Source organism: Barbus barbus, assembly GCF_936440315.1.
Source record: "Barbus barbus genome assembly, chromosome: 41".
NCBI lineage: Eukaryota > Metazoa > Chordata > Actinopteri > Cypriniformes > Cyprinidae > Barbus > Barbus barbus.
In genome coordinates this window covers 8,717,280-8,744,057 of record NC_136719.1, presented here as the reverse complement: position 1 = coordinate 8,744,057, position 26,778 = coordinate 8,717,280, and the positions used below count along the sequence as shown (strand labels likewise).

Genomic DNA, 26,778 nt, shown 5'->3' with positions numbered 1-26,778 from the left:
ATCGATTTAGTTTCTTTTAAACCCGCCCCCAAGAATAGCACAGAATTTTTTTTTATTTACTCAGAATAATATTGATTGCTTGTTAATATTTCAGAATTATTTTTGTCTAGATCAAACCGAGAGCCCTTAGCTTTCTGAAATGTCTTTGCAGGTTGTGTTTGTACAGAGGCTAGTTAATTAACACGATAAAAGACATAAAGACAAGTTTTAAGTAAACACTTTATTTTTGGTAGCAAAAACAGCACCTCAGAAAACAGGATACACAATGGGCAACGTCTCTCTTAATTGTCAGAGTACAATGAAATGACAGTCTCTACTAAATAATTCAGCTAAATGGCTAGCTCATGTTAGTGGCACATCGAGGATTGTCCAGCCTACACACGTGGCCATGTTGTGCAAAGTAAGATCTGAAGACAGTATTGTTGGGCAGTGGCCTGAGGGTGTGAGTTTTTAGTGATGTGGATTAAGGCACGACAAGAGCAGTGAGAGTATTTGGTCCCTCTGAAATTCTTGGGTCAGTGTGAATGGTTTATTGCTTTACAATCTGGTTATGGCTGCATTAGTGCCTTGGACCTGCCGCAGTCATAACGGTTGAGAGGGAAGATCAGGAATGCATAGGAGGCGTGAGGTTTAGAGGACAGAATTGGGGAAGGGGACTCGCTCAATCTTGGACAACCTCAGAGGACTCAGACACAACTTTGCCATCCTTGGTCTCGATCATCTTGATCACAACGCTCTTCTTGGTCTGAGAGACAGTGTCACCGTAGCCGCTACCAGAGCTGTAGCCGCCACTGTATCCGCCACCGTAGCCGCTGCCAGAGCTGTAGCCGCCACTGTGTCCGCCACCGTAGCCACTGGAATAACTAGAGTAGTTGCTATAGCCGCTGCCTGCACTTTCCATAGGATAAGCGCCATAGCTTGCTATCGGGACAGAAACATGAAGAAATTAGTTTGGGATCTCCTGCATTTCATATAATTATAAGAATTGTCATGTACCCGAACCCTGAAAAGACCAGCACGAAATGTCCATGATACAAGAACATCCCATGCTGGGCTTTTCATTAGTGTTCTCTGTGATAAAGAGTCAAACTTACAGCTCTGTTTTGAGATATTGATGGTCTTGATTCCACTTGCCAGTCTGTTGGAAAAGAGTGAACAAGAAGTAATGAGACTCTGAACTTTATCTCTAAAATAGAGATCTAGGTCTCACAGCAAGCATGCATTTCATTGACTCACCTGTCCTCCTCGCCCTCCAGGAGCTTCCTGTATGTGGCGATCTCAATGTCCAAGGCGAGTTTGACGTTCATCAGGTCCTGATATTCTCTAATCTGGCGGGCCATGTCCTGCTTGGCTCTCTGAAGGGCATCTTCCAGGTCCTTAATGCGGGCCTTGGCATCTCTCACGGCCAACTCACCACGTTCCTCTGCCTCTGCGATCTGGTTCTCCAGGTTGGCGCGCTATCGAAACAAGAAATATGTGTTAAGTTTCACTCCTAACTCCTGTTACCTTACAAAACAAACTTCATATTCTACATTTTTTGTTTGTGTAGTTGCATACCTGTCCTTTTACAGCATCGATCTCGGACTGCAGTCTCTGAATCATGCGGTTAAGATCAGCGATCTCTGTCTTTGTTGATCTAAGGTCTTCACCGTATTTAGTGGCAGATGTCTGCATCTCCTCGTACTGAGGAACAGAACATACGAAGTGCAAGATTTAATATCTCATGCACCTCAATAGTAAACTTTGTTTTGAACAACTAGATTAAGACTTTAGAGTTTGGATTAAAAGAGAGCATACCTTGGACTTGTACCACATCTCAGCCTCACCACGGCTTCGGTTAGCGATGTCTTCATACTGAGCACGGACCTCAGCGACGATGGCGTCCATGTCGAGATTCCTGCTGTTGTCCATCTCCACAACGACTGAGGTGTCCTTGATCTGAGACTGCAGCTCACGGATCTCCTACAAGTTCACAACAAGAGAGCACGACATTATCAAAAGGCGTTTTGTCATAAGTAAGTAAGCTATATGTTTGGTGGGAATCTCTAGCTTTAATTTACCTCCTCAAAGATCTGCCTGAGGAAGTTGATCTCATCTGTGAGGCTTTCCAGTTTAGCCTCCAGCTCAACCTTATTCATGTAGGCCTCATCGACATCCTATGATAAGCAAACATAATTTAATCATCATTAAGATTAAAGTAAGTGTTTATGAGTAGTAAGAGACAATCTACGAACCTTCTTGATGAGCACAAACTCGTTCTCACACTCTGTGCGCTTATTGATCTCATCCTCATACCTGAAGAGAAGTGAAGAAAATGACATTGGTTAAACTCATTGTCTGAATCGTTTATAAATGGGTTTTGTACACTAGGGGGCAGCAGTGTTCCATTTTTGTAGAAAAAAAATGCTTATCAGGTTTTTCTGAATTCAGTTCGGTGTCTCCCATGGGTCTTAGCATTAATCGGCCCATCAGATTTGTTTAGAGATCCATGAAAGGTGCTGTGTAGATGTTTGTTCAATAGCTGTAATCTATCTGGCTCATGCTGACGCCCATTTAATTAAAGCACCAACATGGTTTTTTTCAATGGGATATTATGTAGATCACTGAAATGCCTACAATATGATTCCAGTCTCAAAAAGGTTGGACAATGGGCAGGTATACCAGGGAGTGACTACAGCAACCATGTAGTTTCTGTATCAGTTACATAAGTCACATTGGATAATGAATTGAGTTTATTCCCATCAGACCTTTAAACATGTTTTCCCTCAATTCGAATTTGTAGAGCCTCATTTATTCTGGGAACGCTTAAATGCACCACAAAATCCTCCTTTGATAATGCGGGGGCGCTGTCCATCCCCCAGACTAAACGTCCAGCCAGATTAAAATGAGGCTTATGTGAAAGCCATTGTACGTACTTGTTTTTGAAGTCCTCAACAAGGCCTTGCATGTTGTGCAGGTCAGCCTCCAGCTTCATTTTGTCATTGCCAAGGCTGTCGAGCTGTCTGCGCAGATTGTTGATGTAGGCCTCGAACATGGCGTCGATGTTGGAGCGTGTGGTCGTCTGGTTCTGAAGAAGGCTCCATTTTGTCTCCAGCATCTTGTTTTGCTGCTCCAGGAAACGTACCTACATTGGCAAGATGAGAATAGAGGTTTTGTCTCAATCAAGGCACAAATGAAAACCATACTTGGCAGTAAGCGCAGCTTCAGAGAGCAACGCCCCAGACCGATGCCGCAAAGTCATTTTGAAATCATGGTTCGGCGCCAGCTCACATAAGTGAGACCATATGTCAACATATTGCTTCTTCACAAAGGAAACCAGTGTTTTCTTTAAATAACGAGAAATCCACAAGTTTTCAGTTTATAACATTATATTCCCTTGGAAATTGTGACGCATATTCCAGTAGGACATCAGGAAGGGTGAGTAGAGCTGTACTTATCCTGTGGAATTTACTTTTTGGAGATTGGACTATGTAGTTAACCTGTTAACCCGCATCGGCCCGCGGGCGGGCCGGAAGGGCGTGGTCGGGCGTGGTCGGACTTTTTATTACCTTTGTTTTAGAACAATATTCAATCAATTATCATTAACTATATATCATTTGAAAGCTAAAACACTCAAGATTAACGATGTGAGCTTGTTTTTGAAATCAATACACCAGAGAGGAAAGGGTTAACAGAAATGCTGAAAGACCGGCCATTTAAAATGAACAAAGCGAACCGCAGTACTCACGTTTGATCGCCAATAGCGCTGGTCAGCTCAGACTATTCCAAGACACACCAGCATACATTTCAAGAGAAGGGTCCACTCTTCAAAATGCATCCACTTTTTAATCCAAAACAACGAAAAAATAGGGGAAAACACGATAGATCCTCCTTTGTTTACATAAGCGATTCGAGTTATAGTTATCGATAGCGTCCATTTTCCAATAAATATCGATTATAATTCGTATTCCAGCTTTGAAACGCCATCTATTTCCAGCAGAATCGTCTCTTCCGAGTAAGAATAGCCCTCCCTCGTCTCTCTCCTTCAATCGCAGGAGCTGTTATAACCCGGGACAGTAAGCGCGTCCGTGAATGGGTCAGCGAGGTGTCAATCCGGACACATCACAATAGGGGTGTTTGAACCCAGCCAATGCCTCGCCAGCACAGTTTTGATGGATGGAAGTGTTAGCCAACCACAAGGACGTTTAAAGTGATTGACAGTTTGAATAGTTTACGTAAGATTGTTTAGAGAATAGCTCGGCGTATTGTCCGTGTGTTTTCGTGCGCTCTCGGGTTACGCATGAAGCGTACACATAATGGCGTCGCAGCGCTACACAGACTGGCTATCAGCGAACAGATGTTGTCCAAAGCTCACATCTGAATCTCTCCATCGTGGATCTTCGACTTGAGAAGTGTTTCTGTGGCGTTTGGTGGTGTTTTGGAGGACGTGGGGAGAAAAATGGCTAATTTAGTAGCCGAATACGCGCTGAGATCGCTGGGAAGCGTGGATAGCATTAGCACGTAAGTGTCTCCACCCTCCTCTTGAATGTTTATGTGTCTTTATCATGTATTTGCAGCTTTTGTTTCATGTTAGCTGTTTTAGATTCTAAAAATGACAACGGAGAGGGATAATATGAGGGGATTACATGAGTTTTGTTCGTGTGGGTGGGTGGGTGTGTTTGTTTGTGGGTATGTCCCGGTTATTGTGTGTGTGTGTGTGCGTGCGCGCGTGTGTGTGTGTGTGTACAAAATGTAAACAGTGTTGCAAGTTTGATTTGTTTTGCTTACACACTTTCTCACTCTTTTTCTCTCACTCTTCCCTGTCTTTTCAGAGGTCTGGTGAATCCAGATGGTCAGAAAAAAAACCATTTTAGTGGCTGCTAGAGCGTCTTCCTCCACTGTAAATACTGTAAATAGTTTTTTTTTATTATTATTTAGTAATATTAGTAATAGTAATCTATTACTATATTAGTAAAATAGTAATATTCATAATATTCACCATATAAAATAAATAAAAAATACAAATGTTGTAAAAACAATGAATTTTGCATGTTTTGTGTTTTCACTAGTTCAAAAATGATCAAATCTGTTTTGGTTCACTGTTTTCATTATTGGAATTGTTCAGAATAAAGACTGTTTAGTTATGTTCAAATTCTGAAATAGTTTTGTGTTTTTTTGTGGTTTCATTGGTAGAGCAGTTCTGAATTGATATACATATGTAGTATGCAGTGTCTTATGGAGTCTCTAAATAGCATTTTTGAAAGGATTCCTAGACTTTTCTTGAAATAAAATATCCAAATGACTTTTCCAAAGCTTTTCTTGAAATGAAATACCATAAAGATGTACTTTCTGTAAGTCTTTACCTATAAAAAATTTATTATTTCATATTTTATTTCAGGAAATATTTAGGCGTTTTTTTTCAAAAATGCCATTTGTAGACTAACCAAATGACTAAATGAGTCAGCACTACAAATGCTGTTCAGAAATAGTTTTTTATTGTGTGTTTTGGTGGGCAGAGCAGTTCTGAATTGATATACATATATGTATTATGTAGTTTTGACTCATTTGGACATTTGTTTACAAAGTGTCTATTTGGGGTCTCCAAATGGCTTTTTTGAAAGGACGCCTAGATTTTTTTTAAATAAAAGCTTACAGAAACTACATTTTTGGGAGTATCATCCTCAAATTTGAATCAAAACATGGTCAGATGTTCAGCTTTATCTTTATGGTGTTTTCAGGCCTTTGGCATGAAAGTCTCATCCATTTTTCCCTTAGTGAGCTTCATTAAAACATATCGCGAGTCAATTTCATGTATATTTTACCTTGTTTTACTCTATTGCTATACTAATTTTGAGTTATTATGACTCTAGAGTAACAAAGGATCAAGTGTCTAGTTTCAAACAACACCAGATTTTTAAATATAGACCTTAGGGTTCAAGAGCTACAGACATTTTTATTTGGTTATATCGTTTTTTACAAAATGCTCAAAAATAGGGGCGCAGGGTAACAGGTTAATATTCAAGGGACAGCAGGAAGAGACCAGATCTGCTGGAGTCTTAAAAGAATGTGTAAATGGTGGGCGGAGAGCAAATAATTCAGTGATAAAACTTTAACAGCTCAAGGTGAACATTGCACACACAATTAGATTACAGTAAATGTGTCACTGAGCCAGCTGACTTTACTAATCAGCTCTCATTCAAAACAGTGTGTTTTAATCAAATAATGTAATGCAAAGTAGACTATTATAGTTAAGAGGAAGGGCACAAAAGACTCAAAGGCTTAAAAGTGTGGCAGAATATTTCCTCCTCTTGTTGAACGCTGTTTCGTAACCTGTCCAGAACATGACCCCAGTTCTTCAAATTAAGTATTAACTATCTAGGTATGTGACTATCTTTTCTTCAAATACGGATCATTTTTGTTTGGAAATGTAAGAGTTTGTAATAATTTAACAATGTTGATATGCAGATAAAAGGTTTCATGTCCTGCAGGATGTCCTTTTTTGGGTGTGGACTCTCCACAAGGGTTTCAGAAGAGCTTCAGTGCATCCCATTCAAATTAAAAGCCCTCGCACTCTGACCATGTACACACCCTTTTCTCCACTTTCCATAAGTCTAGTTTCTTTCTCTTTGATGAGAACGTATCCAATCTCACATATATTTTAGGTACCACACTAGATTAACTTCTTAAGCAAGAACATGCAGTCTTGGGGCATTTTTCTGGGCTGTTACGACCTTTAGTTTGACTCATACCTGGAAACTATTTGACTAAGAAAACTTCAAGGAAAGAAACTTTGAACCAACCTTATCAATGAAGGAAGCAAAGCGGTTGTTGAGGGTCTTGATTTGGTCTTTCTCCTGGGTACGGACAACCTGGATATTGGGGTCGATCTCCAGGTTCAGAGGTGCCAGGAGGCTCTTGTTGAAGGTGACTGCTTGGATGGGTGCTACGACACCGGTACCCATGCCCATTCCCATTCCCATGCCAAGACCGTAGGCTGAAGAGCTGCTGATGTAGTTGCCACCTCCCATGCCACGGTTGGCACCTCCATAGGAGCTGCGCGCACTGTAGCTCTGCCGGCTGACGCTGGGGCCGGAGTAGGACATACTGCTGAAGCTGCGTGGGGCAGATCCAGAGGAAGAGGACTTCACAGTGTAGCTGGTTTTTTTGGTGAACGACATCCTGCTGATGTGTTTTCTGTCTTGTGCTGGTAGAGAATAACCTGGAGCAGGGGGAGCGAGAGCAGCAGATATGAGCCTTGTCTGCTGTGCTGGAGAAACTCGAGCAGATAGAGAACAGCAGACTCTGCCTCCTACTATATGTGCTGCTAAATGGGAGGAGCCAAAAGGAGGCTCTGATTGGCCGTTGCTTAGGTGTAGAAGGTGGGTGTGGTTGAAATTCAACACTCGTATCCCTGCATTCCTAGCCTAACCAGTAAATGGATGTTTTTGTAATTCAATATGACTAAAAACAAATATTTTTATGAAATGTTAATGGTTGAAAAAATAAAATGGCTTCTGTAGTTTCCCCTTTTCTTTGGATAATTCTGGTTAATAGCCTATATATTACTTGTTCTGTCAAAGCATGGATCGCTTTGATAAAATCCAAAATACAGAGTGTGAACAAATATTATTATGTCAATAATATTAAACACTGGAACTAAAGTACTCTAATGCTGCAACAGCATCTAAAAGCCAATATGTCACACTGGAATAGCATGCAACTATGGATTTGCCTATACAAATAAGACATCTGGAAGGTGTTAAATTTCACTTTAAACCTCTGACAGCTGACATGTTTTATCTCTGAGCACTGCAAGGTGCACAAAGTGGAGCAAGTGATGTCCAGCTGTGCTTTAGCATTATCTCCAGTGATACAACATTTAAATCCATACAAATATTGTATGGTAACCCAAAGACTTCATACAGTTGAGCTAAACATAGTGGAAAATTAAGTATGTTACATACTGTAATACTTTGCAAATCATAACTTTACAGACTGGACTATAAGCAAACCTATTTGAAACTGTCTTACATCATGGAGGCCACCAACTGTTTCTCAGGTGACGGCAGGCAAAAGTCATCAGGTTTCAAAGTCTACCCCTAAGGTCCTGAAGCCCTCTCGAATCCAGAGACCTCCTAAATTTAACCAGGTTTATGGTCTTTCTGGCTTTATAGTTAAATAACCAGAGGCTTGTGTTTTAAAACATGGCTTAAAGGTGATGAAGGCTCTGAGTTTGAGTTTTGGGAAAGCCATTTAATAAGTTTGGGACTTCTCCAGTTTTAGTTTGTTAAAAGATAAGAGTGCAAATCATTAAACGTGCCATTTTAAACCCATTAAATCTGTCTCTTTACAGGTATGTGACTTTTTTTCTGTTATGTCTTTTTTTGATTCAATCACCATTGGATATTCCAGATGCTTCTAGGTGACCACACCAATGCACTGGAATTCTTGTTAATTCTCTAAGCATTGCAGTATCTGCTCAAACAAAACTGTTTCTGCCTTGACCTGTTCCTCCAGCACAATCCTTTCCATTGACCACTCTGATTTCATCACCAGGTGTTTCTATAGTTGGGTCATCAGGTGTGGCATGTGCTGTTACATTTTAAAAAAAGCCTCATTATTGAAGTTAATAATGTTAATTAAGTCAGAGAACTTACAGAACCTAAACGGTTTCCACAGAAATGGGATGGCCTGCTGTAGTGCACGTGTCAAATGTTTTCTCTCTGAGTGTCTGCTCTCTTTCATTATTGGATGATACAAGAGCTTTTAGAAATATTACTGATTTAATCAGCAGTATCTTGAGATCCCCTCTGCTTTAATCTTATTCACTGGTTTACAGTCATGGATTCATAATATCTTAAGGCGCTGGCCTTTCTTAAGTTTGCAGAATCCCGGCTATTGTTTTTGAGAGGAACCAGGGAAAACCTGATCAGGCTCACTTTTTCCATGCAGATATAATACGGCTTTATTTTCAGGCATGCCCTGATAATAACTTTGGACTTCACAATATCCAAACAATTAACAAGATAATTTATTTATTTATTATCATATAGCTCCCTGAAAAGAAAGCAAAAAAAAAAGCAATGCAATCAAGTCCCATTCATTTATGGAATGTGACTTTACAAAGGGAACAAAATTATATACACATTGATAAACAACAAACAAACAAAGTCTGTTTTCCCATAAATGTTAAAATAACAATAATAATTATTAATATTTCTTGAATAATTAAAATAATAATAATAATAATAATGATGATGATAATAATAACAACAATAATAATTTATTAAATAAAAAAAAAATAATAATTTGTCAGTGGTTTAAGTAAAATAAATTCTCTGAAGTCTTATTTAGTAAACTAAAATATTGCTTTTCATGATTTTTTTTCATTTTAAGTATATTTTCCCATAAATGTTCAAATAATTATTAATATAAAACACATTATCATATAATATAAAAACACTAACAAATAATAATAATTTGTCAGTGAGTTGAAGTAAAATAAAATTAAACTAGTCTTATTTATAAATAATAATAATAATTATTATTATTATTAAATATATAAAACAAAGCAAAATAATTGGTTACACTTTATTTCGATAGTCCACTTTAGACATTCTACTAACTATAAGTAACTATGTGTCAACGACATGTCAACTAATTCTCATTAACTTGCAGCTACATGTCTACTAACTCTCAGAGTGGACTGTTAGGGTAGGTTTAGGGTTAGCAGAGTAAGTTGACATATACTTGCAAAGTTTCTAATAGTCAGTATGTTGTATGTTGTGGACCCATCAAAATAAAGTGTTAGAAGATATTAAACAGACAGTCTACTAATACTCTAATGATTGCTAGTTGACATGTAGTTGCAAAGTTACTTACTGTTAGTAGAATGTCTAAAGTGGACTATCGAAATAAAGTGTTACCAAATAATTTGTCAGTGGTTTAATAAAATAAAATGAATACATACTCTCTGAAATTCTCTGAAGCCTACATTATTATGGAGAACTACATTATTGCTTCTCAAGCAAATGTATCATGTTTTAAGAGTATATCTGATATTTTACCAGAAACATGACAAAATACCAAGAACATGATTGTTTTGCTAAGATGTGGGACCAATTAAATTCCCAAGTTGTTTGTAGCCATTTGTACCAGCTTTTGAAAGTGGCTTTCTTAAGGACAGCCCTGCAGGAAGCATTCATGCCACTGTCACTAAGATATTTTTGTAAACCAATGTGCCTATGACTCACACTCTCTACTCAGAGAGTGAAAATGGATCTCAGAATTACAACAATGTCTCTCTGTCTCATCTTTTTCCTTGAACCCCACTAAGCGAAGAACGCAAAGTGTACCATAACTAGTAGTTACTAGTGGAATGTTTTCAAACATTCTCTAAATGTAAAAACAGGTGTGTCTGTTCTGTTCTGAACTCTCCCTGGCATTTTGTTGTCATTCCCTGTATCTTATCTCATAATCAACATGAAAACAAAACCAAGAGTTATGAATCTGCAAGTCCCTGCCCAGAACATTGCTTAGTTATAAGATTCCTCTTTTCACGCAGGTATGGTGACAGACAGTGTCACTTTTTGTGACAGCCAGACAGAAAACCAGCATTTAATGCTGCAGTGAACATCAGTTATGAATCATGTTCAATGAGGATTTCATCATACATTTGCAACCTGATATTCCTGCTGTGCTTGACTCTGTATACGCTTGACAATCTAATTGATTCACTCTAACTTGAGCTTTGATTGTATCTGATCACAGTGAATTATACTGTTTGAATCAGCTGAGCCCTTTGAATATGGCCTTTTGACAATAACTTCACACCCCAGCAGAGAATAATGTGTAGTGTGAACTTTGTATTGTGAGAAACAATGATATTTGATGCTTTCACGGTTCAGATTTCAATGTTGCTTAATGCTTTAATTTTGCTTCACTGGTGAATGGTTTCTTCCGCTCAGCACATACTGTGTTCGATTATCTTTGTGAAATCGGAGACACCCCACTACACCCAAAACACATACGACTTGCTCTCTGATCACTCCCTCAAGGTGTGTCACTCTAGATGTCATGCTAAATTACTTACCCTGTGTCAAATGCGGGGGACAGGATGTGATGTCACACTCTATGGCTTCTGTGTTAGTAATTAGAATGCAGGAAACAGTATATGATGTCTCTATAATATCTGTTTTAATAAACATTAAGCAGCACAGCTGTTTGATAATGCAACGATGATAATAATAAGAAATGTTTCTTGAGCAGCAAATCAGCATATTAGAATGATTTCTGAAGAATCATGTAACACTGAAGACTGAAGTAATGATGCTGAAAATTCAGCTTTGCTTATTTTTGCTATTATATTATATATGCTATTATAAAATATGTTAACACAGAAAATAGTTCATGTAATAATATTTCACAATATTACTGTTTTACTGTATTTTTTTTAAATCAAATATATGCAGTCTTAAAAGACTTCTTTCAAAAATATTAAACAATTGTACCAACTCTAAATTTTGAACAGTACTGTAAACATTCAGAATTCACTGATCGTAAAACAGAAATATGCTTATAAGCCTCAAACAATAAATCCATCACTTCTGATTTTCACTGGCCCATCACAGAACAATCTATTATTATTTTTTAAGTATTTCTTGATATTTTCAGTATCAAAACTGAAATATTGATATTTTCAAATAAAAGTTTTCTTTTCAATTTTTGGTGTTCATAATACGTTTATTACAAAATGTGATTTTCACTGGGGGGGGGGGGGGGGGCTATGGCATATGATGCATAAATTATTGCTTGGTTTGTAGTTTATTCATACTGTTGTGTTAAAGACTATCACAAGTCATTTTTGCAAATTTGACAAAGCATCATCTGTTTGCCCTCTATATAACATTACCTTGATGACAAATCATCAATATTTAAGATAATGTAGAATACACCACAGAAAACCAAATATGTAAGTCTATCAGGTATTGAAAAAAAGATGTACAAAATGTATTAAAAAAGGCAGAAAAGACAAATGACACATATGTCAGCTGGCCCCAAACACTCTCACTCGAATGGAAGAAATGAACACAAAGTCTATAGTGTGGCCACATGTTCACTCATTGTTGTGAATTGATTGTGAGTAAAAACAAATTCAGGCATTAGATAAATCCCAAACGCCTTAGGATGACCAAGGCACTGTAAAAATGCCAAAAACTTGAGATATTTTCAGACAACCTCCAATTTCAATCTCCATGAGTCTAAGCACAAAACATCTGCAGCATTTGTTGAAAAAGCTGCAACCTGATATTAGGACTGAGAAAGAATGGAGTGCAAGATTCCTCAGCAGTGAAATATTCTGTGGCTTTCAGTGGTTGAGCTACTTCTGCATGTCTGCTCAGTTCTTCCCCAATGGCCACCTGACCAGAGAACACACCCCTAGTTGTCATGGCAGTAGGGTTACCACAGAACTCAAACTACTACTGACACAGATTCATGTTTCCTGGCCTCTGCTTGCTACACAGTGATTGGATGATAAAATCTGAAACGTTACCATGGAGGCTTTTGAAGAGATGCCGTGATTACTAGGAAGATTATCATCAAGCAAAATATATGTGGGAAATAAGCAGTTTGCGCAAGTTTGTTACGAGAATAGCTTGCATTACATGATAAAAACAAGAAAAGGCTTGTCATATAAATGTTCATAAAAGATATAGAAAAAATGGAAAAAAAAAAATTGAAAAAAAATCTTGCCCTGGAAAAGAAAGTGTAATTTACTTGGAAGTTGATTCACTTTAATTCTTTCTTTGTCAGTTTGTAAAACACATGCATATTTTCATAGTTATGTATGTTGAAGTGTGCTGATGAGGAAAAACGTTATCGCTGAGGGCAAAGTTACTTCAAACATTTCAAACTCATAAATCTCTCACCTGGAATGTACTCTGGTATGTTAGATATGGCAGGAAGTTGTGCATGTAACACAAACTGCTAAAAATAATATGGACTGTAAAAACAAGTTTAGTGTAGTGTACAAACACTGAAACGTGCAAACATTTAAGTAATTATTTACTGTATTTTTTTATTACACGGCTCTCTGAAACGCTTGATTCTGATTGGTGACATTTTGAGGTCACATGATATTTTTCCCCTTTAAGTAGCTTTAATGCAGCTACTTTAGCTGAAAATTTGAAATTTTGATACAACTGATTGATATGTTTATGAATGCCTTTTGAATGCAGTATTTGGTCGTTGGGTGGAGATTTCTCACTCCTGACAATAGCAGACATGATATCCTTCCTCTCTAAAGTAACTTAGCATATGAAATGAATATGACGGGGAATGCAGCCTCTCTCTGGTTAGGACATGGATATTTTTGGATTGCATGGGAAATCCATGGAAGAATTTCAACCGTTGCAGTATTATTGGAAACTGCGAGTTCATAATTCAGAGTTTCTACAACTCAGAGCTATTTCTGCAGCCTGTGCCCGGTTTCTGTGGGTGTGTCTACAAATAAAGGGAGGGTTATACTTGACTTGGACGAGATAAAAAAAAAATCAATCTCTGTGGTAGCATTGTTCAAATAAGTTAATGCAATTTAAGTAGATTTGATTGTGCTAAAGTGGAACTACTGCAAGTATACTTCAGGTACACTTTTAAATATCTTGCTTTTAAAGACCGATATTATTCAAAGATCATACAATCCTCACCAATAGTGACATTAAAACACATTTGAGGCTTAATATTAAGAAATGTGCATTGTGTGCAAGTAGTACTCCAAATAAAGTTTAAATAAATGTATTTTAAAAACATTACTTTTTTACTAGGGTTGTTTCCACCTTAAATTACGAAATGTAAACTCGGAATTGCTAGATATACAAAATTTAGTTTATTTCTCATAATTATCCCTTTTTTTCCTCAGAATTGTGTGTATATATTTCGCAGATCGTATCTTGAAATTCTGTGTTTATATCTCTAGTTCTGAATTTTTTTTCTCAGAACTTCAAGAAACAAAGTCTGAATTGTGTGATAAAAAGTCTCAATTACCTTTTTTTGCATTATTTAGTGATGGAAACAGGCTTCCATACATAATAGTGCAGAATGTGCAATGGGAAAAATGAACTGAATTGGCTATAATTTTTATAAACAATCTCTTACTTGACACCTTCTCAAACAGACAGCAGAAAAGTTAAGACATTTTTACATAAAATTGGAATAAAAGCGCAAAAAATGGCGGAAGATAATAATAATCAGGTCATGTGATAAAAACATATCATACTCTGACATATTTATTGTTCCATAATGTGTTGTTTATAATGCATTTTTTTTAACTATTTTTTTGTTTTGTTTTTAAATAGCAAGCAGTAAATATAGTTGGGTAAAAAAGTAGTTTGATCCCCAGCTGATTTTGTACGTTTGCCCTCTGACAAAGAAATTATCAGTCTATAATTTTAATGGTAGGTTTATTTGAACAGTGAGAGACAGAATAACAACCAAAAAATCCAGAAAAAACACATTTCAAAAACGTTATAAATTGATTTGCATTTTAATGAGTCAAATAATTATTTGATCCCCTATCAATAAGCAAGATTTCTGGCTCCCATGAGGGTGTCTTTTTATACAGGTAAGGAACTGAGATTAATAATAATAATAATCTGTTACATTTATATAGCGCTTTTATGGGTACTCAAAGCGCTTTACATTGTGAGGGGGATCTCCTCAACCACCACCAATGTGCAGCATCCACCTTGATGATGCGACAGCAGCCATATTGCGCCAGAAGCCAATCAGTGTATGGGGACGATTAGGAGGCCATGATGGTCAGAGGCCAATGGGCAAATTTGGCCAGGATGCCAGGGTTACACCCCTACTCTTTTTCGAAGGACATTCTGGGATTTTTAATGACCACAGAGAGTCAGGACCTCAGTTCAACGTCTCATCCGAAAGGTGCTTTTTACAGTATAGTGTCCCCATCACTACACTGGGGCGTTAGGACCCACACAGACCACAGGGTGAGCACCCCCTGCTGGCCTCACTAACACCTCTTCCAGCAGCAACCTAGTTTTCCCAGGAGGTCTCCCATCCAGGTACTGGATTCAACCCTGCTTAGCTTCAGTGGGCAACCAGTCTTGGGCTGCAAGGTGATATGGCTGCTGTCCATTAGGGAGTGCTCCTAATCTCAGTTTGTTACCTGTATAAAAGTCACCTGTCCACAGAAGCAATCAATCAATCAGATTCCAAACTCTCCACCATGGCCAAGACCAAAGAGCTGTCCAAGGATGTTAGGAACAAGATTGTAGACCTACACAAGGCTGGATGGGCTACAAAACCATCGCCAAGCAGCTTGGTGAGAAGGTGGCAACAGTTGGTGCGATTATTTGCAAATGGAAGAAACACAAAATAAATGTCAATCTCCCTCGGCCTGGGCCTCCATGCAAGATCTCACCTCGTGGAGTTTCAATGATCATGAACAGTGAGGAATCAGCCCAGAACTACACAGGAGGATCTTGTCAGTGATCTCAAGGCAGCTGGGACCATAGTCACCAAGAAAACAATTGGTAATACACTATGCAGTGAAGGACTGAAATCCTGCAGCACCCGCAAGCTCCCCCTGCTCAACAAAGCACATGTACAGGCCCGTCTAAAGTTTGCCAATGATATAGAGGAGAACTAGATGAAAGTGTTGTGGTCAGATGAGACCAAAATCAAGCTCTTTGGCATCAACTCATCTCACCGTGTTTGGAGGAGGAGGAGTGCTGCCTATGACCCCAAGAACACCATCCCCCTGTCAAACATGAAGGTGGAAGGGGCAGTCGTGGCCTAATGGATAGAGAGTCGGACTTGTAACCCGAAGGTTGCGGGTTCGAGTCTCAGATCCGGCAGGAATTGACGTGGTGGGGTTGAATAACCAACGCTCTCTACACCTTCAATACCACAACTTAGGTGAGACCCTTGAGCAAGGCATCGAACCCTCAACTGCTCCCTGGGCGCCGCAGCATTGACTACCCACTGCTCCAGGTGTGTGTTCAATACTGTGTGTGTGCACTTGGATGGGTATGAGTCACCAGAGCAAAGATTCTGAGTATGGGTCACCATACTTGGCCACATGTCACTTCACTTTCACTTTTTTTGGTAACATTATACTTTGGGGGTGTTTTTCTGCTAAGGGGACAGGACAACTGCACCGCATCAATGGGACGATGGACGGGGCCATGTACCGTCAGGGCCAGGGCATTGAAGCCAGTCAGGGTATTGAAAATGGCTCATGGATGGGTATTCCAGCATGACAATGACCCACAACACATGGCCAAGGCAACAAAGGAGTGGCTCAAGAAGAAGCACATTAAGGTCCTCTTTCTGCCGCACCCTCCTGCTAATCAAACTGATACGCACCTGCATATCAGCTAGACAAGTCACAGGTCACACCACACCTTCTGGATGAGTTTCTTAACAAATCAGTGCAAAACGAATTTAGTGACACTGATCATAACCTGCTGAACCTGAATTCTGATCCTGTTGCTCATCAAGCGATCTTAGAATGTAAGTATTATACTGAAATGTCATCCATTTCCAAATAACGGGGTTGGAACAGAAGGAATGTGGGTGGAAGTGTTTTAGCACAGTAACATCATATGACATCATGATCCACAGTGATTTGAGCCGAACTTTAGAGATGACCTCAGCGCTCATCTCTCCATTAAATGTTTTTTCTCTGCTAGGTTGCCAAGTCAAATTAAAGGATTTTTCTAAAGAAATAATCTAAATCTCAATGATGTTGAAATGCAAAGGCCTGAATTTTGTTTTGAGAATTCTATTATTATTTTTTGTTTTGTTTTTTCAAAATAAGACCAGAAGATGAAAATAACACAAAACACCAAATTCTGTCAGGGCCTAAATTTTGTCTTGAGATTTCTACAGATTTTTTTTTTCTTCTTCAAAATCAGACCAAAGCAAAGCATACCAAAACACAAAATGAAACACAACAAATCACAACAAAAACCATCTGATTCCATCTGGGCCTGATTTTTTTTCTTCAGCTTATTTTCCTCACACATTTCCAAGACTTTACCAAAGAATTCTAAGGATTTTTCCCTAAAATCAGACCAGATGAGGCAACCAAAGCAAAGCAAACAAGAACATTCCATCTGGGTCTGGATTTTGTCTTGACTCCTTCATGTAGATTTCGAATCTATTGGTGATTTAAATACTTAACGTTAACTTAAATATAACTCACTTTTTGAGGTGAAACAGCCCCAATAGCAGACTGATTTAGTCCTGCTGTTATGGAGACCAAGAGACGCCTGTGGAAGTTTATGACCATGTAAGTGAGAGGAAAAAAACCTGGAGAAAGTTATAAAATGGCTGGCAAAGTTTTTAACTTTCCTAAGAGTACTGTGACATCCAATGTAACAAAATGGAAAATAGCACAGCTCAGACCAGGCCATCCTACTAAATAAGCAACTGTACGAAAAGGGCTGAAATGTAAGATAAATGATCATAAGGCCAGAAACTGAAAATGAGAGAAACTGTCCAGATGTCAACAAACTCTTCAGCTCTTCTAAGATTTAGCCTCTTTGTGAGAGTAGCTAGAGGGCCCAACATGAAATCACGCCTGGGTACAATCATAAATGTATTGAATTTATTATGATATTAAAGGGTGAAACATTTGGATGTTTAATAGAAACAAAATGACTAAATACTTTCTAAAGACATTCAGTGTGTTATCCAGAAACACAGATATCCGCTTATTTGTGAAAGAAACAACTGTTTTGGTCATATAATTTATCCCAGCTGCAGACATCAAATTACAAGTTACAAAAGGAACACATTAAGTAATTTTATGTGTTCCAGTCTTTGTGAATGTCCACTTTGAAGCCCAGCAATTGTCTGGTACAAAATCAAAATATCCAGCAGCATTGTGACAGGTTTCCTGTTTTCACTCTAGCCAAACTGGTTACAAGGTGAATGCACACATGAACTCTAGTGACACCAGTACAGCTTTCATTTCATGCTATAATTATTCTAATAAGGATTATGAGTAACTCAAAGTAATTCTCAAATTATTCACAATACAAAAGAGCATATGTGACTCTATGCTTCTCTGAGCCTTATGCTCTATGTAAAGAGGAACTTTAATTGGCTTTTTATCTAGATTGGACTGATCAGGTACAATTGTTTGTAATTGCAGTTATGAATCTAATAATACTTTAGTGGATGACTGTGCATGTTTTGAACATTTAAGGCTTAAATTTATTACAAATTTGCTTAGTACAGTCTTTGCATGCATATATGATTCATGGCCAAAAAAGCCCACCTTTTTTGTTATTTTAGGCTTAAGAAATTTAGCTTAGGCTAACAAATGCTTACAAAGCTTAGTTTACACCTCAGCTGATTGTGGCCCAAATTAGATTTTTACCCTCACATACAATACGGGTCACATGTGATACAGATGTTGTATGAAAATGTGAAAAGCAAAAATAATAAATAAAATAAAACCCTGTGAAAAATGTTGTTGACCATTTTAATTAAAAAAGAATATATATGTATATATATATATTTTTTTTTATAGATTTCACTTTATTTATTATTTACTTAATTTATTTTTACTGGAAAAACCATAAAACCCTACATTGAAAACAAAAAGAAAATTAATTTTCTTTTTCTTTTTTCAGTGTAGGGTTAAAAAAAACCTACAGCATTCCAACCCACCACCACACACCCATGATTTAAGATTAAGTTGACAGATTTACTCTTCAACTGATTTATAATATTTGCTAATATGTTGCTGAGATGAGCACATACATGCTGCCTGTAAAATTGTTATTGAATCCTTTATCACGTTGCATGGCAAAACGTGAGCGAGTGTGGTTTTTCAGCCATGTTTTACTTACATATTCACTCTGTAATATGATCTAGTTATAGTGGGCGGAGAGTGTTTGTCGGTGTATGTGTGTGCCAGGCAGCTCTGAAAGCACACATCCGCATCAGTGTGAGGTCTGTATACACAACTCACAAGACAAATGTCATGTGTATCTGTGTGAGCGCTCAACTGTCTGCCTGTGTGTTGGCACAGTTTTAATGCGCTAGTGTTGAGTGAGTTGTAGCAGAACAGTTTGTCTGGTTGGACATGAACTGATATGCATTGAAAAGCAGTTTGGCTCAGTGTTTTATCCTTCCTAAAAACAGTGAAACTTCCAAAATTTTCTTCCAAAATTAGTGAAACTTCTGAAGAATTTAAAGCTCACCTTTACAGAGAAATACAAACACTTGCTTTTTCCTCTCATTGTCTCTGCGGCTTCAGTGTCGTCTAACATGATAAACGGCCACAACATTTCCTTAGGCTATGTCATTTAGTAGAACTGTGCACGTGGCAAAAGCAAAGGAGCGCTTGGGGTAATTTCTCACACAATCTAATGCATCACTAATGTAGTAATTGTCAGATAGCAAACACCTCAGATACTCAGTGAGCTGTAGCTGGAGGATTTTATGACATTTCTGGTCTAGCTTAGTAGCTTGTGGTTGGGAGTGAGTCAGTCTCTACTGAAGTGCACACGCATGTGGTTTCCGCACAGCCTATCACATTTGTATCTGCTGATCTTGCTTCAATTAAATGTTCTCTTTGGGGAATGTAATCCTCATAGCGAATGCAGAACATAGTTGCTTTCTTCTTTATGAACAGGAGGGATTGAGCTCAAGAGGTTAGTCAACAAAATCAGTTAAGCAACGCATCCTTTAGCACTGTTAAAATCTGAATGATCCTGCAAAGAACCCATCCTGCAGTGTTCCTGCTATGAACATGAATAAAACCTCAAATCAGGTTGTGTATGTAGAAGTGTTGCATCACTTTTACATAAACCAGTAAACTGAAAAAACGTCTCAGGTTACGGATGTAACCATGGTTCCCTGAAGGGAACGAGACGCTGCGTCCAGCGACGCTTTGGGAACGCCATCAGCGTGACCATGCTCTGAATATCAGGTGTAATCAGTCCGAAGGAGGGCGAGGCGTCACGGGCGGGGTGACGTCATGACCAGAAAGTATATAAGCGCGTGCGGCGGAGCCGGCGTCAGCTCCAAGTCATGAAGCAAGCGCAGGCAGGGATGCCGGAAGTGTGGCCGAAGGACGCAGCGTCTCGTTCCCTTCAGGGAACCATGGTTACATCTGTAACCTGAGACGTTCCCTTCCAGGAACTTCGAGCTGCGTCCAGCGACGCTTTGGGAACGAGATACCAACACCACCAGACTGACAATTCCCTGCCTGGTGTCAGGACAATAGGACGGATGAGCCTGGAGTGGCTCGGATGTCGAGGTTATAGAACCTGGCGAAAGTCAGGGGCGTGGACCACCCAGCAGCGTTGCAGATGTCCTGAACCGGGACACCTGCCCAGAAGGCCTTGGAGGCCGCCACACCTCGGGTCGAGTGCGCTCTGACTCCCAGCGGCGGGGGACGCTCAGAGGCCTCGTATGCCAGAGAGATGGCATCCACTATCCACCTGCTAAGAGTGGGCTTCGTAGCAGGAAGAACCCTCTTAGGGGGACCATAGCACACAAGCAGTTGGTCCGATTTCCTCCACAGGGATGACCTGTGGATGCACGTGCCCAGTGCTCGCACTGGACACGTACAGTTGTGCTTCTCCTGGTCTGGCTCCCTGAAGGGAGGAGGACAGAAGGCCTGGAGTACTACTGGCTGTGGTACGACCGATGGGACCTTAGGTACATACCCCACGCGGGGGTAGAGAAACACTTTCGCCATGCCGGGCGCAAAGTCAATAGAGGCCGTAGACAGGGCCTGAAGGTCACTCACCCTCCTCAGAGAGGTGATAGCCCGCAAGAAAGCGGTCTTAATGGTGAGGAGTCTATCAGTTATCTCCTCAATAGGCTCGAAAGGTGCCTTGCACAGAGCCTCCAGGACCACAGCCAGGTCCCAGGTAGGGACGCGGGAGCGTACCGGCGGCCTCAGCGCACCACGGAGGAAACGTGTAACTAAGGGGTGTCTACCCACTGTCTGGCCACTACTAGGGGCATGGTATGACGAAATAGCTGCCACGTAGACCTTACTAGTGGAATGGGTTAACCCTGCAGAGAAACGGGCCTGCAGGAACTCCAGAACTGCGCGGATCGGGCAGTTGACTGGGTCGACCTGGCGGTCCCCGCACCAAGAACTGAAGTGTCTCCACTTCAAGGCGTACAGTTTCCTCGTGGAGGGAGCTCTGGATTGGAGGATGGTCTCGATAACCTCGGTTGACAGACCGGAAGCTAAGAGCTGTGCCCCCTCAGGGGCCACACCCAAAGCTTCCATAACTCCGGGCGAGGGTGCACGATAGTGCCCCTGGCCTGTGAGAGGAGATCCCTCCTGACGGGCACTTCCCACGGAGTGCCGTCGAGGAGAGAAATCAGGTCCGAGAACCATATTCGGCCCGGCCAGAACGGTGCTACCAACAGTAGACTGACCTCGTCCCGGCGCACTCTCGCCAGAATTCCCAGGAGCAGAGCGATCGGGGGAAAGGCGTACAGACGAAGCCTCGGCCAAGTCTGTACCATAGCGTACAGTCCCAGAGGAGCTGGAGGAGCTAGAGAGAACCAGAGGGGACACTGCGTTGACTCTCGAGTCGCAAAGAGGTCCACCTGTGCCTGGCCAAAAATTCTCCAAATCTGCTTCATCACCTCGGGGTGAAGCATCCATTCCCCGGGCCTCGGCCCCTGTCTCGACAGGACGTCTGCTCCCACATTGAGATGTCCAGGAATGTGCATAGCTCTCAGTGATAGGAGCTTGCCCTGGGACTCCTTGGTGGTTGATGTAAGAGACCACTGCCGTGCTGTCGGTGCGGACCAGCACGTGGTGATCTCTCAGGTCCGGGAGGAAGTGCTTGAGTGCACGGAACACAGCTAGGATCTCTAGCCAGTTGATATGCCACGTCAGGTGGCGACCACTCCACAGACCGCAGGCAGGGTGGCCACTCATGACCGCACCCCAACCTGTGAGGGAGGCGTCCGTCGCAAATGAGAAGGAGCTCCCAGCACCGGGCCCTGAGACAAGAACAAAGGGTTCCTCCACATGTCTAAGGCACGAATACAGCGGCGTGACACTTTGACAGCGCGGAGCGAGTCTCTCCTCAGGGAGACCTCCCTGGTCTTGAGCCACCACTGTAGGGGTCTCATGTACAGCAGGCCGAACGGAATCACGTTGGACGCAGCTGCCATAAGCCCAAGCAGCCTCTGCCACTGCTTGACAGAGAGTGACTGGCCCTCTTGCACTCTCATGACTGCCGTGAGGATCGACTCGATCCGAGCAGGGGACAACCGAGCCTGCATCGTGGTCGAATACCACACCACGCCTAGATAAGTGGTTCTCTGAGCTGGAGAAAGCGCACTTTCCCTGGCGTTTAGTCTTAACCCCAAGTCTTTCATGTGGGCGAGAATGACATCTCGATGCCGAATCGCCAACCGCTCTGATCGAGCGAGGATCAACCAATCATCAATATAATTGAGTATGCGGATGCCCTGCAGTCGCAACGGGACCAGTGCCGCATCCACACACTTGGTGAAAGTGCGGGGGGAGAGTGCTAGGCCGAAGGGAAGAACCCGATACTGGTACGCTTTGCCCCCGAAAGCAAACCTCAGGAACTTCCTGTGAGAAGGAAGGATGGAGACATGGAAATAGGCGTCTTTGAGGTCTATCGTGACAAACCAGTCCTCGGACCTGATTTGAGACGCGACCTGCTTGACAGTGAGCATTTTGAACTTCAGTTTTCTGACTGAGCGGTTCAGCAGACGCAAGTCCAGTATGGGCCTCAGCCCCCCATCCTTCTTTGGAACAATGAAGTACCGGCTGTAGAAGCCGGTGTGAACTTTGTGAGGAGGAACCAACTCGAGGGCTACCTTTCTCAGCAAAGTAACGACTTCCTGTTCCAGCACCAGAGCCTGCTCGGGGCGGACCGCAGTCACAACAACCCCGTTGAACGGCGGGGATGACCCGCCGAACTGAATGCGATATCCATTCGCTATGGTATGCAGGACCCAACGAGACACATTCGGCAGCCACTGCCAGGCTGCCAAACGATCTACTAAGGGAATCAGTCTCTCGAGACTGACCTCTGGTGTAAGAGACACGGCCAGACCGCTGTCTCCATGCGGCGCACCGGAAGGAGACGCGTGATCTGGCGGCTGAGGCGAGTTTCTCGGCTCCGCTGTGCTTACAGGCAGAAAAACCTGTGATAAACGTTCGCTGGGACCAGCTGCGCCCTGGGACAACGGCAGGGTTGGCAGACAAGTCCCCGGAGGGCACCGGGGGGAGACGGCCACCGTGTACCGCGGTGTAAGCCGCTCCACCCCAGTAGGGGTCGCCCTCCACGGTCCTGGGGGTCGTCCGTCAGGACCTTTTGCGCTTTCCTGCGCGAGGAGCTGGTATGCGGAGGATGTGCGCCCGCCGAGCAGCCCCCTGCCACATACCCTCTGCCCACTTAAAAAAGATGTTGTACGCAGAGGCTTAGTGGGCAGCGCAGGAGCCTTCAAAGACAATGCCGTCGAGGGAGTCAGATAGCTCGCAAGCGTCTGCTCGACCGGCGGTATCGCCCTGTACCCGCACTCATTCAATTCCCTAACGCTGCCATAATAATCAGCGGAGGGAATGAATGGTCGGGACGAAAAGGGTTTCACCCATGATCTCGACACCTCGGTGTGGAGATCGGGGAAAACGGAAGGCTTCTGTGTAGAGGTGGCGGTTGCGAGCGCCGAAAACACTTATCCAAACGGCTAGTCTGCAGCTAAGATGCTCTCAGGGGGACCAGCTGATGTCAAGCTTGGCCACTGCCCGAGTAACCACCTCTAAAAGCTCCTCAGATTGGCGAAAGAGGCGGCGAAACCTCGTGAACGCTCGTAACATCAACCTCCTCGGAGGAAGAAAGACGCCGCATCAAGCCCTCGACTCGGGGGGAAGAGACCGCTTCCAAACGAGAGACGGGGCGCCAGATCTGGCGGATACGGGAGGAGATCTCACCAGACAGATCAGCCTGCGAGCCCCACGAGTGCAGCCGCCGCTCTGCCTCGGGAGAAGCGGGACCAACCCTCGAGAGCCGATACCGCATACTCCACACCCAGGCAAACCACGCACAGATTGTGTGTGTGTCCCCACTCGTAATATAGCGAGGGCAGGGACGAACACACAACCTGAAACGCGATCTGGAATCGCCCTTGCATTCGGGTATCTTTTTATATTTGAAAGACAGACAACACCAAATAAGACTGACACACACAGAGCGCTTTGCTGAATGACAAAAAGCTGACACCGGCTCCGGCTTTCAGAATATACCTTAGCAACTGCATTGTAATATGACAACCTGTTCAGAACACCATACCAACTACACAGCAACATGATACAACATCTCCAAATACATTAGCAACTGCATAGCAACATGCAGAAAGACACGCTGAATATCTTGGAACTACACAGCAACATGATACAACATCTCCAAATACATTGGCAACTACATAGCAACATGAAAAACTACTCAGAACACCATAGCAACTGCATAGTGTAGCAACATACAGAAAACAACACTCTGAATATCTTAGAAACTGCATAGCAACATGAAGAACTACTCAGAACACCATATCAACTGCATAGCAACATACAGAAAAATATCACTCTGAATATCTTTGCAACTGCATAGCAGCATACAGAAAAAAACACTCTAAATACCTTTGCAACTGCATAGCAACAGAGAAAAAACACTCTAAATACCTCAGCAACTGCACAGCAACACACAGAAAATCACTGTAAATACCTCAGCAACTACATAGCAACATACAGAAAAAGCACTCTAAATATCTTAGCAACTGCATAGCAACATACAGAAAAACACTAAATATCTTAGCAGCTGCATAGCAACATGAAAAACTGTCATGAACACCTAGCAACTGCTTAACAATATGAGAAACAAAACACTCAGAACACCTAGCAACTACATGGCAACGTGAAAATTATTCTGAACACCTAGCAACTGCATAACAATATCAAAAACACCCTAAACACCTTAACAACTACAAAGTAATACATCTCAGAATACCTTAGTAACTGCATAGCAACGTGCAGAAAAACAATCTGAACACCTAGCAACTGCATAACAATGCTACAAACACCCTGAACACCTCAGCAACTGCATAGTAACATTAAATACATCTCAGAATACCTTAGCAACTGCATAGCAATGTGAAGAAAAACACCCCTAACCACCCTAGCAACTACTTAGCAACGAGAAAAACTACTTTGAACACCTAGCAACTGCATAACAATGTCCAGAAAAACCCTCTGAATATCTTAGCTTACACAGAACACCTAATGTGCTTAGTTAGCAACACCTAGCAACATGCAGAAAGAACACTCTGAACACCACTGGCATAGCAATGCCCTGGTAACCACAGACAACACTCTACATGGGTAAGCAGCACTCACTTTTTCTTCATCAAAAATACAACTCCAGTTTAAAACTTGCTATGCGCTTCTCCTTTAAATGTGAATTGAAGTAGCATCAAAATCAACCAAACATTTTAGTGGTCTGCGTGAGTCACCAGCTCTGATTATAGTGAACAAAAACAAGCCTTTTGTCTCAGACTCAGAAGGAAATTACAGATTTAGAGATGACATGTGCATGATTGGTAACCAGCAGATGTTGGACTGAGTTCCCCTTTTTTTTGGTGTTTCCTTAATTTTGGTAACCACGGTGTCCATTTCGCGGTTCCTCTGACACGAGTCATCTATCTGTCTGTCTTATCATGAGGGGAATTGAGTAGGGTGTGGGCTCGTTGTGAAAGTTGCAAATTTTTTTGGCCACAGACTCTTACCCAAGTGGAAAGATTGGCCCAGAGCCAACTTTACTTTCCCCAATTTTCTTGTGTTAATATTTTCCTCCTGTTTTGGACGTTGCCAATGACTTGATTTTTTATTCCCCCTCTGCAGTAGAGCTGTCCGGTAACAGCGAAGGTCTTTGTGAGCAGGTCTGCGCATGATTGGTCAGTTGGGGAAGCGTGTGAAATGGCACCAGGTATGATGGCAGAGGATTGGAATGCGCTGGACAGGGCAAAGAGTGGAGGAGGAAAGAGGGAGGGTTTGGGTGGGAAGCAATTGGGTAAATCTAGAAGAAAACGAAGGGATTTGATAGGAATCGTGGGTGCTGGAAAATATACGGCACACCTTGAAATGAGTTTAAACAACTTTTTCTTTTCTTTTTTTATTGAGAGAGAGAGAGAAAGAGAAGCTTTTGGCTTTGATTTCACCACAGGAACTGAGGTCTGAAAATGAATATGCTTGATATGTGGTTTTGCCAGTTTGCTTTAGGACCTAGATTTTACACCAGACATCCAGTGGGGACCATATTTAAAGAGATACTTCACCCAAAATTGAAAATTCTGTCATTTACTCACCTTCATGTTGTTACAAACCTGTATGACTTTCTTTCTTCTGTGAAACATGAAAGAAGATATTTTGAAGAATGTTGGTAATCAAACAGGGTAATATTTTAGTGTAGGGACCAAGTCTCACAACTAACCAGTTGCTTATTAGAATACATATTACTTAAAAATTGGCTGTTTTGTTAGTACTTATAAAACACATATTGTTTCCAAAAAACAAAACAAATTATTAATAAGCAACAAATTATGAGTTTATTGAGGCAAAAGTCATAGTTAATAGTTAGTTAATGGTGGCAATTTAAGGTGGCCCAGTAATGCACAACACAACAAAATCTCCACAATACAATGGAAACAAGCCGCAATACAATAGAAACAAGTTGCAGCACAACGAAATTAGCA

The 26,778-nt window shown here is 41.4% G+C and overlaps 1 protein-coding gene across 1 annotated transcript; it reads right to left on the bottom strand.

The window, feature by feature from the left end:
- Positions 1-200: 200 nt before the first annotated feature.
- On the bottom strand, positions 201-25,718 carry krt8 (keratin 8). Its single transcript, XM_079402867.1, has 10 exons — positions 25,424-25,718; positions 6,780-7,198; positions 2,916-3,124; positions 2,235-2,295; positions 2,061-2,156; positions 1,798-1,962; positions 1,558-1,683; positions 1,237-1,457; positions 1,095-1,138; positions 201-921 (listed from the first exon to the last, which is right to left on the bottom strand). The coding sequence occupies exons 2-10, from the start codon at positions 7,155-7,157 to the stop codon at positions 662-664; spliced, it is 1,560 nt and encodes a 519-aa protein (XP_079258993.1). The 5' UTR covers positions 7,158-7,198; positions 25,424-25,718; the 3' UTR covers positions 201-661.
- Between the last annotated feature and the right edge of the window lie 1,060 nt (positions 25,719-26,778).